Here is a 16,268-nt window from a genome sequence, read left to right as displayed (position 1 = left end):
ACACGACCGGAGCGAACCGGAAGTGTCGCGAATTATAACCCTCGACACAAAAAGAGCCGCCGTTGCTCTGACGACGACTTGCGACTTCCGCTCGCGTAAGCCATCTTATTTTGAAAAGCCTCACCGGGGGCTCTCGGTTTTCATTCGCGTTAGCTCTCAAACGTTGCTGCGAGCGAAGCGAGCGAGCAGGCGAGAGAGGAACGGCATCTAAAAAACCCACTTGGAAAAACTACTTAGCGGTAAGGGGCGAATTTTGCGACTAAATATTCACGTACTCTGTGTTGTCAGTCACACATCCCTCGCGGTGTTTCGCATTATGGCGAGGCATTCGTCTTTTTTCCCGTCTCTCAAAAAGATGAGTCGGGTTCGGTCGAGTGTAAGCGCCCTTATTGCTCGTCAGCCTGCTCTTATTGCTCGAGCCGTGTGACGTTCAGTAACTTGACTCGGACACACGGGCGATTTTTTTTTTTATACCATGTGTCCAATGAGTCCCACACGGCCGCTGTGCATTCACGACCGCGTGTTTATTTATTAGACAGCAATTTAATAAATCCCTCAATCGCTATGCGATGTTCTCCTCATTGTGAAAGTTAGACCGTCGGCGCTGTAGTCCCTCTCTCTCTCCCTCTCTCTCGCTCTCTCTCTCTCTGCGTTAGTGGCCCATCAATGCGGCGGTTAGTCTGTACAAACGGTGCAATCTTACGCTAGTTTCAGTTCAGACTGTGTGGGTCTCCTCCAGTGATTTTGCGCTTGTGTGCGCGTCAGTGTATTTATTATGTGGAAAGCGTTACATAATGACGGTCGCACGACCTCAGCCGATTCGTGTTTGTGTGCAGCTCTCACCTAAATAAACAAATTTGTTTATAAATGCATTTAACTTCGGCGTGCTTTCAACAGCTGATGGGACAGGAAGGCTGCTCTGAAGGTTGTCGTTATTGCAACCTATTCTTTTTTTTAAATATGTTTATTGTGTTTTCCCTCTTCTGGCCGCTTCACTTCCCCTATTGTGCAACTTGAGTGATCCGCTGGCAACGATGCCCCGGTTGACGTGCCGCTATGCAATGGAAACGAGCAGCGTGATTGCATTTGCAACTGAATGAAAACTCGTCTCGTTATTTTTGTGTGCTGTGTGCTGGAAAGGTGGATTATTTTGGTCTGCAGTTGTAGCAGTTAGATATACTTTATTAATTACATTTTTTCGCTATTATGGTGCAGGTAAAGCAATACAAAAAGAGTACAAAAATGCAAATATAAGAATGAAAATGCACAATATATACAATACAAATACCAGAGTAAAAATATAAAAATGCACAATATACAATAAAATAGAATAATATTAAAATGATCTAACTAAACAATGGTGCAAAGATTTAACAAAACAAACAACAGTGTAACAGAGTTATAGTCGTTAGCAGGCTCCTTGGTCTCCAGAGCAACCGTAACGTGATTATTAATGATGTTTAGGGTATTTTAAGTTGTTATTTGGGCTGCCGTGGAGTGTAAACCTGTCTCAACTTTATTTCCCAGTCCTTTTTTAAAGGGTCATTTCACCTACATTACAAAAAAAAGCCCCTATATTTTCTCACTTGGTGCTATTGACCCGTCACCAGACAGATGTTTTTGGTTGTATGGTGTCAAGTCATGAGACGTCGGTCAATGAGATTTCTGCCACCACACCAATACAATATGGGGTGAGTTGAACTAATATTTGTGGGGCTCACAGCATTGCTGTTAAACAAGGTCATCCACGTGCTTCCCTGTAAACAGTTTTCATTGGAACTACTACCAAAGAAATAGTTCCTATGAAAACTGTCCACAGTGTTGATTATTTCGAAAGAGATGTTGCTGTTTTTACTGCAACTTTTAAATGCTTTGAGCTCAACAAGCAAAATTGCGATCCATTCAGTTTCATACGGGTGAAAGCAGAAGTTTCCCTGCCACCTGCCACCACGAAACCAAAAGTAATTGCATGGCTTGATAGCACTACGGGTAAGAAAACATTGTTTTTTGTACTTTGATTGAAATTTGCAATGCAAATAATAATTAGAAAAACAAAAAAGTGCTCTTCTGAAAATAGGTTTCGTTGATGTTAGAGGATCAAACAGCAGGACATACTAATGTTCTGCCACATTGCTTCTTATGTCAAACTGGTAATCAGCAGAGGCCATTAAATCGTGTTTGGGCGAAATGTTTCAACAGCTAATTTCATTTTATTGAAAGTCGACTTTGATTTTATTTCCAGTAGAAGCCGTCCACTGTGTGTGATTTTGTTAGTTTGCATTTTCCACCCGGGAACCTCCGAGGTTCAGGAAGGCTCATTGGCATTGCATGCTAAGTGCAGATGAGAATATGATTCCGCAAGTGCTTGTAAAGAGGATGTAGTGTGGCTCTCAGTTGCCTGTGTGTGTGTGTGTGTGTGTGTGTGTGTGCCCTTGTTTGTACGCGTGTGTGTTTGCGTGGGTGGGTGCACATTTGGCCCTTTATCTTTCAGGTTCAGTCAGTCTCGGTTGGTGCAGAAAGATTCAGACAGACTGCTGCTAGCTGTCGTCCACACGGACCACTTGCTGTATAATGAAACGGGGGAAGTTGCCTTTCTTCTTGTCTGCGAGTACACGCTGAGGCCTTTGCTGCTCTGCGAAGTTAAATGCTGCAGGAACCTACAGCTGCGGCAGAGCAAACACCGAAAGCTCGTCTGTGGAAATTTGAACCGGTAGTTTTAATCGATGTACTTCTCAGAGAGTGTATGCAGACACTAGATACTATTACACTATTTCATTTTTTTGTCAAAGAATGACAGATTCAGTTCACACACACAGAAAAGCCACTGATTGTAGAGGAAAGGCCCCACGAGGTAGACCTATCCGAAGCACCAACCAGAATCAGTTTAAAATACCGCCATGAACTCATAAATGCTCTTAATATGCAAGCTCAGCATCAGATGTTAGAATACTGCTTCTTAACTTTAGGCCTGTATTATTTCTACACTGCTCTTTTTTTTTTTCTCCCACTCCTATGTCAGGAGTGTGACCCCCGGGGACAATAAGGCCCTCTGGTGTGTGTGTGTGTGTGTGTGTGTGTGTGTCAGAGGGAGGGGGGAGAGAAAGACAGAGGGAGTCTGGGGCAGGGTCGCGGGTGAAAGGTGGCGCTGATCCCGGTGGAGCACGGGGGTCGCGGTGGCAGTCCGGTCGCCGGGAGGGGTGGTTTCTGACGGCGGCCCTGGTTTTAATAGAGACGTCAGACATGACAAAGACGGGCCTGACAGGCCGGCTGAATGGAGCTGCGTTGACAGAGCGGCTATCCTCGGCTGTCCCATACACCGCTCTCTCCACCTTCGTCACGCCCAGCGCTCCCTTCTGTCTCATTCATGCCATCGCTCTTGTTGCATTAACTTATTTCATCCCCGTTTTGCACAATGCCCTTCCGTCAGTTCGATGTGTCAAAGCTTGATGCGTGTGTCCACATTCACGTCAAGGCCCCGTTTGAGATCTTCACATCGGGGCAGGAAAATAAGGTGTACGATTACAAGACGAGCCCAAATGAGTTTCACAAGAAGAGGTGGAGTTGGATGAGATTAGCATAGTTTTTAATATATTTCCCTGCGATCACGTAGCCTACCATCTGGTGTGCTGCTTAGGTGTTAGCCTGGGCCGCCCTAATGAAAGGCAAATGTGCGGCGTATAATTTGTGATTTTATTCATCACCACCGCTCTCCTGTTTTTTATTGATGCGTCCAGGAGCAGATAGAAGCACTTGCATATTGATGTAGGAACTTAACCAGCTCTAAAATCAAGGTCTCCTATAGGCCTTGATTTTAGAGCTGGAAAAATCCAAACAAATGTTAATTCATTTCATTTTGGCTTTGAAACAGGTTTTCTTTTAATTACAGCTGTTGGATTTTGTCTTTCATGACCTTGCGTGTGTCGTGGTTGCTGGTATTAATACAATTTTTTGTATCCATAGCTGTTGGCTGACACATTGCATGCCGATAGATGTGTCTTGTCGTTGTAAATGCAGTAGCCAGATATAGTGCGTCTCGCTCTCTGTTTCCGGCTCTTTTGTGTAACTCTTTGCTGATACAGTTTGGCTTGTGAACTGCTGAGCGGGCTGTTACAAGCAAAACGATATATCACCTGTCTCATGAATCTTATTGAAAACAGTAGCGAGTTCACGGACTATTTACTGAGGTGGAGCTCTGCGTGAGTGTGGTTAAGTCACAGCGTATTGTGCTGCAGACGACTGGTGCAATTCTATGTTTTCTTCTCTTGGCCGCCAGGAGTTTTGGACCGGTGCTCGTCCATTTACTCGCTGGATAATAATCCCTCTCCTCTGTTCCTCCTCAGAGCTCCTAGTCTCAGCCTTGAGGGGGCACCAGCATGAGTCAGGAGTTGCTGGAGTCTGGTAAGACCTACTCTGTGAACAGCTGCGTGAAATGAGTAAGATAACAAGTTGGAAAGCGGGTTGGAAAAGATAAAAATGTGTTGCGTGTGTGTGTTTTCCAGACAGAGACTCTGCTCAGGATGCATCGGACTTTAACTGGGATGACTACCTGGAGGAGACTGGAGCCGCGTCCGTACCCCATCACGCCTTCAAACATGTGGGTGCTGACAACTTCCACAGCTTAACACGCATCACAGGATAATCTCGTGCCAGTTATTCATTATCAATTACTAAACATCTGTGCAAAGTTCTGAGGAAACCGCAAGTTAAACACTGTGTATTAAATCTGAAAGTATGAATCAAATTTATGAAACGTGTCAGCTGGTAAAGCCCCTAGAAACGGCTGTCGAAGTCATAAGGCAATCAACAGCGTGAACATAGAAGTCACTGTGTTATTACCAGTAGTAACAAAGCTTCTATGAATACAGATTTTAACACGTGATACTCAGCTGTGTGCTGACAGATAGGTTTAATAGGAATAAAATCCAATGGCATCATAAAATAGAAGCCGTCCCTTCTCTTCTTTTATGTTCTTTGTCCACATTTGTACGTTGTTTTTATGTAACCAGCTGCAGAATACAAATAAATGCTGTCTAACTGAGAGTGTGCCAATACAAGTGAATGACTCCATGTATCTCTGTTCTTCTGTCCTGGTCTCAGGTGGACCAGGACCTGCAGACAGGGCTGACTCCAGGCATGAAGCTCGAGGTGTGTGTGCGCTCGGAGGCCGATCGTCCTTACTGGGTGGCCAACATCATCACCACATGTGGCCAGCTGCTGCTGCTACGCTACGAGGGATACGAGGAAGACCGGCGTGCCGACTTCTGGTGTGACTTAATGACGGCGGACCTCCACCCGCTGGGCTGGAGCCGCCAGCACGGGAAGACAGTGAGGGCCCCCGAGGGTGAGGCCTTGGCTGGTGTTAGTTGTGACATGAAAGTGAAATTAAATTCTCTCACATTTAGTTCTGATGATAACTTACAGATGTCAAGTTGATACATCTCTCGTGTAACTTTAGTGCTACCACTTTAAGATGTTTTTTTTTTTTCTGAGTGCTTCAGGGACAGACGAGCAGTTTTTTGTACTGTGTTCACAAAATTCAATTTCATGGTGGAACTCGACTATGAAATGTGACTTTTTGCTCTGCATAGCGAGGAGTAATGATTGTTTCTGTCTCTCATAAAGTGTTGTCAGCGTTGTGTTGTCTCTCTGCTGTTCTGGTTTCATGATAAATACTTTTCTCTGGGAAATGAACATGGCGCTGAAGCAATTTCACTGTTTTTCTTCTGTTCATTTTCAGTTAATACGACCTAATTAGCACTGATGTTAACTTGTTGAAGAAATATTATGGCGCGAAATAGCAGAGCAACTGAAATACGTCGCCTGTACATATTGTGATGAAAAAGTCCTGACAGATGTAATGATCTAATCATTTTTAATCAATTCCAGTATTTATTCTTATTTTATAGCTGATGACTAAGAGAGACCACAGGAGTGTATATGTGTGTGTGTGTATGTGTGATCCTGAGCCCACCGCCTTGTTTGTTTCATGAACTAAGCGCTGTATGTGTGTGGTCCACCCAGGTGTGCGTGAGAAGCACCAGGACTGGGAGGCTCTGCTGGAAAAGGCACTGGCCGAGGAGTGCAGCGCTCCTGCCAACCTGCTGGAATTGGTAAGACAGAGGAACACAGCAGCTGTCCTGAGGAACTCCTCACACACCACATGTGGGGCGTTGTCTTTTGTCTTTGTCTCTCAAGTTTGTCATTGCCAAGAACAATCTCCTTTGTCGATGCTGGTTTAATGAATCGTACGACTTTCAAACCACATAATGCAGTGAGTAAAACTGCAGAGGTTGTCATAATAAATTCAGACTTTCCCCTTTCCTGTTTTAATGTCACTTGTAAATGCATCAGACATTAGAAAAACACCAATTGGACTGTTCATACCCTCAAGTGGTCAGAGCTGTGACTCTGTGGTCTTAAAACTCACACAACTGTTCAACTGTTATGTTTTGTTTCACTGTTATTTGCTACTTTTATAGCGTAGATTGTTGGTATGTTTGGTATGTTTGTGCCCATTTTGATATGATAAAAGCACGGGGCAAAACCGTCACACTTCATATGTCCTTTTGAATGAAGTTGATCTTGAACTAAATATGATTTTGTAGCAATTTTGAAGTCTTGCGCGCGTACCCTGAGTGAAGTCACACGCTACAAGCTACAAATCCACAAGGCCGCACGCTTTTTATTTACAGCACCAAGGTTGTGCTGCTGAAATCAAATTTGCTGTCGGAACAGCCTGTGACATTCTTTAGAGCCATTAGTTAGCTTTTAGTGACTGCTTCAGTTCTGCCACTTCGTCATCCAGTGCTTTCTCTCCAAGTGCAAATTCCTCACCTTGCCTAGGCGTGTGTTCATTTGTGTACGTGTGTGTGTGTGCTATGTACCACCCCTCCCCCCCCCCCCCCCCCCCCCCCTCCACAGTCCCAGCGTGGTCGAGACCCAGTGGAGCTCCTGTCTGCGGGCTGCTACGTGGAGCTCCAGGACGGTGTCGATCCGGGGCTTGCCTGGGCTGCTGAGGTGGAGGAGAACGTCGGAGGAAGGCTGAAGCTGCGCCTGCTCGGCACCGAGGCTCTGCCAGACACGCCCGCAACCCTCTGGCTCTTTTACCTCTACCCACGCCTCCACCCACCCGGCTGGGCCAAAGAGCACGGCTGCACCCTCAGGCCTCCTTCAGGTCAGTGGCACTGACACGGGTCAGATTTATATTTAGAAACAAAAGGAAGAAAGGGAAAAACAAATGTCCTGATCTTGATGTGTACTGCCAAAGCAGGCATGAGTAATGACGGAAGAACGCGTGAAGAAATCACACACTGGATACATGTCTAATTATAGTATAATATTAATTTGTATAGAATCGCTACATCAGAATGAATGTGTAATTACTACTTATTTTCAGACTTATATCAGCATCTTCCAATACTTTGAGCCAATATTCAAAGTGTGATGGTGTCAGTACACCTTGAAATAGATTTTCCATGCAGGATTAAATAGATTATTGTTTTCAGAGCCATGATGCTCTTCAAGTGAATAAAGTTTGTTGATATGCACGATGTGAGAAGCCCCGGAGGCTGTATCTCTCTCCTGACACAGCTGATCTACCTTCTGGTTCCACTACAGCTAAGCTTTGTTGATGTTTAATGCCAGTTAATGTGGTGAGCAGTAGTGGTGCATTTAACGGATTTGTAACATTTTATAGTGTTAGAAGTAATCACAGCCTTTTTGTATTTCTTGCATTTTATTGTTTCATAAAAGAATAGAGGAGACAATGTATTTCTTATATGTGATTAAGGGTAACAACCGAAGTTCAGCCTCATTTATTTTGCTCATCATCTTGTTTATAAGGCCGTCTGGGACCTCATGCCGGGTGATGAGAGGTAAATGTGTGTTTTTGTTTGCTTGTTTTATTAATTATGAGCGACCTAATTTGAGGTCCGGAACAAAGAACAAGCAACAAAAAAGGTTCAGTTATTTACAGAACTAAAAGTGTGCAGTGTAAAATTCAATCGGATGTATGTTTTACCATTCTCCTTCAATATCTCTCTGATTTGTGTGTACTTGTTTGTTTCAGACCTGTTGGCCCTGCGGACCGAGGCAGAGTGGGAGGAGGTGAGACAGAGGATCAGTGACCTGCCTCAGGATGAAGCTCTGACTGCAGAGTTCAGTAAGGTACTGCCAGCCATGCTCTCATTCGTTCCCACTGGCCCAAACACATCCCCTTAACATTTGATAAGTGTGCTTCAAGCAAAGAGTCGTGACGTTCTCCACTAAACTGGATGCTGAAGCTCAGAGCTGAGCTTTTGAAAATGACGTGTGTGTGTTGTTTGTCTCAGGATCAGCCGGCCATCGCTGCTCATTGTTTCAAAGAAGGAATGAAACTGGAGGCTGTTGACCCCGCGGCTCCTATTTCCATCAGACCTGCCACTGTCACCAAGGTAACAGACTTTCCTATCAAATCTGTCTCTCCGATGCTGCAGTGTTTATCTCTTTCTTTGCTGCTTATTGGCCTTAGTTGTTTATGTCTTTACTCGCTAAAAGGCAAATGACCCCCCTCCCCCCCAGAGTCTTGAAAGACCACAAACATGGCTGAAACTACATCTTTTTGAACATTGCTCTTTAATGGTACAGCCTAGTGGATCTCCTGAGCTTCAGTGTGACTCGGTGAAACGAAACGGGTGTTTTAAAAACTTGACAGCTGTCAAGAAAGAGTGTCTGAAAGTGTCCTAAAATGACCTCCTCTCCACTTCAGGTGTTCGATGAGCAGAACTTCCTTGTGAAGATGGACGACCTGTGTGGTATTGAGGAGTCGGAGGGTGCCGGGAGGTCCTTTCTGTGTCACAGAGACAGTCCAGGGATCTTCCCTGCTCAGTGGAGCCTAAAAAATGGACTAACGCTCAGCCCTCCACCAGGTCTGCTTTGTCAAATGTTGCCCCTTTTTATAACCACTGACTTAATCGGTTATCAGTGATATCAGAACGTAAGGAATGGCAGCGATTAGATCCCTCATGCTTTCTTTCCCTCTCTCTCTCTCTCCCTGTCGTGATTTGTTTCCATTATCTGCTTCTCTCTCTCTCTCTCTCTCTCTCTCTCTCTCTCTCTCTCTCTCTCTCTCTCTCTCTCTCTCTCTCTCTCTCTCTCTCTCTCTCTCTCTCCATTCTTTCTTTATTTTATCCTGTGCAGGATACCAGGGTGCGGACTTTGACTGGGCAGATTACCTGAAACAGTGCGAAGCCGAGGCAGCTCCTCAACATTGCTTCCCAACTGTAAGTCAACCTCCGTTTTTAAGCCTTCTACACAGAGTTCGCACTGGTCAGGCTTCAGTCTAGAGAGCCGTCTCATGTCCCAGACTCGCGTACAAACCTTCCACCAGATGCTGATTTGTAACACTTGTTGTTGCAGTCGTCATTGCAAAAAATGACAATTAAATGTGAAATTGTAGGCTGTTGTTATGATACTGCTGTTGCATGAAAGCTGCATGACATCTGTGCTATGAATGAATAAAATGTTTATCACTATTAACAAGCCGTCAGAGCTAAAGCCTTCTTATTACGTGGGTTGTATTATCCAAGCAGCAACTCAGGCTACTGTAGGAAACTGTAGTATTTGAATTTAAACCAAATACAATATTTGCAGGTTCAGTTTGTACGTGGTTTTTAAAATGAGAGACTGAAATTGACCGCATTCCTCTGAAAGCATTACACCGTAGCAGCCTATAAAGTACGACACCTACTGTATCTCATGCCCATCCTGTTTGGGGACAGAGGTTTAACATTGCTATGATCAATGCTATAATACTCTCAAGCACACAAGTGAGCATGTTGTCAGGGCTGTTTGCAGCAATTGAAACAATTAAACTGTATCCCATACAGTCAGAATACGACAGAATGTAGGAGATGAGATTTAACCCATCTGATAGACAGCATAATAGCCTCGCATAACCCTCTCACACCCAGTATTTTCCCTCTCTGTTTACCTGCCAGGAGCAGTGTGAGCACAGCTTCAAAGAGGCCATGAAACTGGAGGCTATCAACCTGCTGTCACCTGAGAACATTCACGTGGCCACTGTCACCAGGGTCAAAGGGCAGTACCTTTGGCTCAGCCTGGAAGGTGAAAAGCAGGACTTCAAGAAAGTGTTTATTTTAGGTGGATGGAAGTAGAAAATGTACATGTGTCATTTCTGTGCAGTCCCACAGCACAGGTTAATGCTTTCCATTTCCTGGCTCCCGAGTTGAGTAGCGACATTTACATTTTTAACGCTAGAATTTGCGAGACATAGGTGATAGTATTTCACACGAGTACATACACTAGATGACTTCTTCTGAGATGATGCATGAACTAGTGTTGCACACTTCAGACAACATCAACATTTTCTGCTATTTCAAGCACTTTAAAGTCTTTCCAGATGCAGTATGGAGGATAGGGTGACCATATTTTCAAACTCCTAAATATGGACCCTTAAGTGTACCGCATGTTCATGCTTGTGCAGATGTACGCGCTTATGCGTGCGCCATAGCCGTGCTATTGGATATTGCTATCTGGCCGTCTTAATATGATCGTTTGTATCGGCATTCCAGGTTAATGCCAGGTTAAGGATGTGGTCTGAGTTATCTTAACTGCTGCTCTTGTCTAAAAGCTGTGTGTGTATGTTCATACAGGACTGAAGCAGCCCATGCCAGAACTGATAGTTCATGTGGACTCCCTCGACATCTTCCCCGTCAGCTGGTGTGAGACAAACGGCTATCCACTCATCTACCCAATTAAACCCTCAGGTACACAACATGAGTCATCATCGTGGACTCTAATGATCTTCACACATCTGCCTTCATGAGACTGTTACTAATGCTGTAACACACACAATACAGTTTTTTTTTTCATCCTGACCAATTGGCATAATGTAATAGTGTGACTGGGAACACATTCGTCTGTCCTTGTTTTTCCAGTTGAAAAAGAGAGGAAGATTGCTGTGGTGCAGCCTGAGAAACAGTGAGTATAAGAGGAAGGGTGGGGGTGTCGACCGGTTTATTGATTTGAATGGTTCGTGTCCTGTTGCCTTTCCACGCCTGACTCGAAATTTTCATCACTTTACAGCCGAATTCCACCGAAGTCGTCGTCACCTGACACTGTCAAGCAGCAGATGTCCAACCAGTCAGAGACAGGTGCGTGCTATGTCGCAGGTCCCATTGTCTGCGACGTGTCCCGTCTCCTGACTCTCCGTGCAGTCTGTGGTTGTTCCAGAATCTGTATCTCATTTTGTGTCCACCAGCAGGGCAGGGCAACAGGAAATACTGCTGCCCCAAGATCTACTTCAACCACCGCTGTTTCTCTGGGCCTTACCTTAACAAGGGACGCATTGCAGAGCTTCCTCAGTTCATTGGTCCTGGAAACTGTGTCCTCGTGCTCAAAGAGGTGAGCGTGGGTAGTCCAGCTGCTGACTGTGTGAATAACGCTACGCAAGCGGCGAGGCTCTGTAGATGGCAACGTCGGTCTCTGGGTCTGCCGCTATTCAATGGATTGTCACGAAGTTTGGTACAGCCCTTCATGGTTCCCAGAGGATGCGTTAATTGCTTAATCAGTTGTGATTTTAAAACACAGACAACCTCGGACCTGCAGATAACCTGTAACTGTTGTAATTTGTCTACATGTCTTGTATCCAGGTTTTGTCTCAGCTGATAAACTCTGCATACAAGCCCAGCCGAGTGCTGAGGGAGCTGCAGCTGGACCAGGAGAGCCGCTGGCAAGGCCATGGAGAAACGCTCAAAGCCAAGTGAGGGGAAGCACCGTTTAATCCGTAGCTCAAAAATACTCCACTCTGTAAAGAACCTGCAGGAATAGTTGTAGTCTTTACAGCTGGCCTTTTAGAGGACATGTGCTACTGGATTAAACATGTACTTGAATTCACCCGTGGAAATAAATATCTGCACAGCAGAACCCAGCACAAGACACTTCAGTAAAGCAGTGATTTAGCCGACGACGGCATCTGAGTTACTTTTAAGAGAGACCGTGCTACCTTTTTAGACAATAAAAAGACTAATTATGTCACACGAATTATTTACGGTTGAACCTTGCTTTTTTATATCAGGTACAAGGGAAAGAGTTACCGGGCCACTGTGGAAATCGTCCGCACTGTAGACCGCGTGGCTGACTTCTGCAGGAAAACCTGCATCAAGCTGGAGTGCTGCCCCAACCTGTTTGGACCGCGCATGGTTCTGGAGCACTGCTCGGAGAACTGCTCTGTCCTCACCAAGACCAAATACAGTAGGTGATTTACAGAACTAGAGGCTGCTGATTGTCGAGACTTCAAATGATTAATTAGATGATCTGGGGTGGCAGACAATGAACCTATCCTCTAATTGCCATGATTGTAATAGCTTTGAAATCTCTATACATGCTTGTCAGCTGTGACCTTAGTTCACAACATTATTCAAACGTCTTCAAAGTCAACACACAGCTCATTCATTTCTCTTTTTTTCAGAAACCTTATGAATAGAAATGATCTGCGAGTGCATAACTGCACCCTTAATGAATAGAGAAAGTCTGCCGAGCAGAGGGATAGAATTTGTGATTTGCAATAACAGGCAGTGAATGTATGGTTTGCTGAAAATATGTGTTAGAATTTGCCTCTTTTGTCTTCTGCTGAACTATTTTTCGACGGCACAAAGCCACAGATTTGTTGATATTTTTACTCGATACTGCACTGCGGTGTTGGGGTTAAGAAAGTGATGCAATTTGCCAGCAACAGACACTTACTTATGTTTTCATTTCGCTCCAGACAGCACATACCCTCCACAGACATACTTTTACATCCTATATAACGTCAGTTTGATCGATTTAATATCCATCTATCTAAATTATGTATTCGAATCTTACAGACATGTGAAATGCGTCATTTCACAATAAGCCTTTTGTCTTGTCGCAAGCATATTACTATGGAAAAAAGAAGAGTAAACGCGTCGGCCGTCCACCCGGGGGCCACTCCAACCTGGAGGGTGGAGTGAAGCGAAGAGGGAGGAGGAGGAAGAGGAGGAAGCAGCTCTTTGTACACAAAAAGAGACGCTCCTCAGCCTCAGTGGACAACACGCCTGCTGGGTCTCCACAGGTAACACACACCTGCACACTCATATTTCCTTCATTAAGCATTATATTAAAGGAAGCACAAGTTGTATCACTGTTAAACCAACACTGTAAACTTCTTCCTCACACTTCACTTGAATCTGTCCTAAAAGACTTGTTTGTTGTCCTTGTCTTTGGCTCACAGGGCAGCGGAGAGGAAGAAGATCTGGATGAAGATGACTCCCTGAGTGACTCTGGCTCTGAGCTGCAGGACGATCTCCAGGAGGATTCTGAACAATCGTTTGGGAAGTCTCAGCCCACCACGCCGTCCCCCTCCCCTCCGGCGACACCCAGGCCCACACGCCGAAGACGGAAACCCCGCTCACCCTCATTCTCTGATGATGAGAACCGACCTCCTTCACCAAAGGTAACGAAAGTCACAAACACTTTTGAAATGACTAGGTATCAATTTTGAAAATGTTCATATTCCGGTATTTTTACATCAAAGTTTACTTTCCAGACAATGTGTCTTTAATTAAAACTCTAATTTGTGTCTTTAAGCAAAATCTTTAAGCAAAATGAAAGATGTTCTGCACAATGCCATCTCTTTTGCCCCTCCCATTAAATACAGCTGCCTTTCTTCTGCCCAACTAAGCCGTTTCAAAAACATTTTAAATGATGTTTTCACTGTGACCAGAACTTGCTCTAACCGGCTAATAAGGAAATCAGCGAAACTGAAACAGCCAGTGCTTCTTTTATGAAATGTTCAGGTTTGATACCCTTCTCATCAGCATGAGCTGTGAGCCTCTGCACTTCAGCTGGGAGATCTCTGTCTGACTCACCATGTGTGTGTGTTTGCAGACCTCAAAGATGGAGCCTCCTCAGAAGTTGTGTTTGGACACCAGCCCCCTGGAGTGGAGCATCGCTGATGTGGTTCGCTTCATCAGGACCACCGACTGTGCACCTCTTGCGCGGATTTTCTTGGATCAGGTAAGAAATACTCACAGACTTCATGGCCAATCAGGATGAGAGCTCACTCCATGCGACTGCAATAAGGGCATCACACACTTGTATTGTATCCATGGTCACAAATACAAGATACCACTTCACCAGCCAAAACTAATTCAAGAAACTGCATCTGATATGAATTAATGTTTTTATAGGAGATTGACGGACAGGCACTGCTGCTGCTGAACCTGCCAACAGTGCAGGAGTGTATGGACCTGAAGCTGGGACCAGCCATCAAGCTGTGCCACCACATTGAGAGGGTCAAGCTGGCTTTTTATCAGCAGTTTGCAACGTAGCGGACGGGGAATGAACATGGACGTGACTGCATACTGTTCTGTGTATTAATTCCGTGGAAAACTATTTTCCAATTCTTACTTTTCCAACACTGGACATCCTTAAGAATCCTGAAACATACCACATTGTGTCATTAAAAACATGGCCGTGAGGTGAACGAAGCAACATCTCGTGATCATTGCAAACAGAACAAAGAAGAAGAGCTACAAAAGGTCCAAAAGTCATTAGGAAAGACACAGGGGTGGACTGAAAGACAGAAGAGACACTTTGATATCATGAATAAGTGTAAACGCTTTTGTTGACTTCAGCACGTTTTACAAAAGAAAACACACACACAAAATGCAAGCCGTTTTTAGCTCTGTCCTCATGAAGGCTTCTTAACTTATTGTGTCTTCAGAGTGTCTCCGATTCTCCTTTTTATTTATGCAGATGAATGAGTGACAATGCTACAACTTTCTCTGTCCATTGCGGCCATTTGTGATTTCCAGCCTGCCCTGCTGTCCCTGAAAGTGGATACCACTGAATCACAGCTTTTACTTGTCATACTAAGGCCTAAAATATTTGGTGTCTGCTTGTCAACACTTGCTAAATCTCTGCTGGAGTCAGAAATGAGGTGGTCTTGCCTCGAAATCTGGTGTTTTTCACACTGAAGTCTAATTTCGTGGAACATATGCTGAACATTTGTGGTGTGGATGAGGCTAAACGCAGTGTATGACAGCCTACTTTTACAGAAACACTTAAAAACAAACGTTGTTTTTTACAGAGTCAAGCTCTGAGCTGTATCTTGGCGCTTTGGCTTTGTGCTTTCTAGTTTTAAAAAGAGACTTGTTTTTATCCTTTTATCTATTCTATAGATAGCTTGGCCCATTAATTAAGCAATCACGAAAATAACTGTTTGCACACTGAAAGAACTACAAGTTGCCTCGAATACAGTTTTCAAGTTTCTTGAAAGCCAGAGGTAATATTCTACTCGATATATACATGGTAGTTTTGGAAAAACAGTCGTAGTGTCCCATTGCTAGGAAAGGAATTTGATTTTAGTGTGAACACCAGGCATGTATACTGTACTAACATAATTTGCAAATGTTATCCAACTGAATTAAGATATACTCTGGTCAACAACGGATATAAAGGGGGCCGTCATCTCAAGAGATCAAATTGCTTTATTGTTCTAGCTTCTACAGTATGTAAGAGCAGTTTACATTGTAAGGACACTAATGCAAGCACAAGCAAAACCATGTACTGGTAGTATGCAAATATGACTGCATGTTTGTATATAGTGTATATTGTCAAATATCTTTTAGTGCAACAGGGTGATCAGAAAGAAAAAAAAACTATGGAGCAATTAACTCTGCATAAGCAATGTGTAAATCTCTTAAATATAGGCTACAGTATATTTGCACAGAATACGCCTGAACTTTCTCATATGGGGTGCATTGTTAAAACTAATCAGGCAACAGTTGATTATTTGAACCATTTCATTTTTAAGAATTACCTTAATGATACATGTGCAGTTTTAAAGAAAGACAATATTCTCAAACTGCTTCTGTAAACTGTTTTTTTCCTCTTTTTACCAGTTGTAGTGTGATTTACTGTGCCGTGCTTCATTTTTTTGTGAGGAAAAAAAAAACTGTCGTGTCTTTGTTTACTAACTTGCTTGTGGAACAACTTTTTATTCATATTTGAAAATGATAACTGCTATTTAAAAAAAGAAGACTGCAATTAAAACTGTGAACAACGAATTGTAGCAGACTCTTAGTGTTTATTGGCAAACAAACATATGTAGGAAGTATAATACACACACTAAAACAAGATTTAAGGACCGTTATGTAACACACAAATGTATATATACAGCTATTAACAGACCGAGACATCATGGGGAAATGTGACATTTTCCAATTGGGTTTTACTTTTTTGTT

General features: G+C 43.8%; 1 protein-coding gene across 3 annotated transcripts; it reads left to right on the top strand.

The window, feature by feature from the left end:
* The first annotated feature begins 177 nt into the window (after positions 1-177).
* Positions 178-16,043, top strand: sfmbt1 (Scm like with four mbt domains 1). Of its 3 annotated transcripts, none has more exons than XM_079296234.1 (21): positions 178-239; positions 4,341-4,398; positions 4,500-4,594; positions 5,098-5,341; positions 6,022-6,110; positions 6,922-7,174; positions 8,069-8,166; positions 8,337-8,432; positions 8,747-8,906; positions 9,178-9,260; positions 9,978-10,104; positions 10,653-10,766; positions 10,938-10,980; positions 11,086-11,153; positions 11,264-11,403; positions 11,652-11,761; positions 12,077-12,252; positions 12,915-13,093; positions 13,253-13,474; positions 13,909-14,037; positions 14,211-16,043. In XM_079296234.1, the coding sequence occupies exons 2-21, from the start codon at positions 4,374-4,376 to the stop codon at positions 14,349-14,351; spliced, it is 2,592 nt and encodes an 863-aa protein (XP_079152360.1). In that variant the 5' UTR covers positions 178-239; positions 4,341-4,373; the 3' UTR covers positions 14,352-16,043. The 3 variants fall into 3 exon arrangements, with proteins under 3 accessions (XP_079152360.1, XP_079152358.1, XP_079152359.1); XM_079296232.1 differs by having other exon boundaries at positions 8,331-8,432; XM_079296233.1 differs by lacking the exon at positions 178-239 and having other exon boundaries at positions 4,273-4,398; positions 8,331-8,432.
* The last annotated feature ends 225 nt before the right edge of the window (positions 16,044-16,268 follow it).

Source organism: Melanostigma gelatinosum, assembly GCF_949748355.1.
Source record: "Melanostigma gelatinosum genome assembly, chromosome: 3".
Lineage (NCBI taxonomy): Eukaryota > Metazoa > Chordata > Actinopteri > Perciformes > Zoarcidae > Melanostigma > Melanostigma gelatinosum.
Note: the sequence above shows the minus strand (reverse complement) of the source record. Positions and strands in the feature narration are given on the sequence as shown.

Bases quoted from the DNA above. Each gene is read 5' to 3' on its own strand.
- sfmbt1 (XM_079296232.1), top strand. From the start codon at position 4,374: ATGAGTCAGGAGTTGCTGGAGTCTG. The intron at 11,154-11,263 runs GTGCGTGCTATG...GTCCACCAGCAG, and splicing joins GTCCAACCAGTCAGAGACAG to GGCAGGGCAACAGGAAATAC. The intron at 11,762-12,076 runs GTGAGGGGAAGC...TTTTTATATCAG, and splicing joins GGAGAAACGCTCAAAGCCAA to GTACAAGGGAAAGAGTTACC.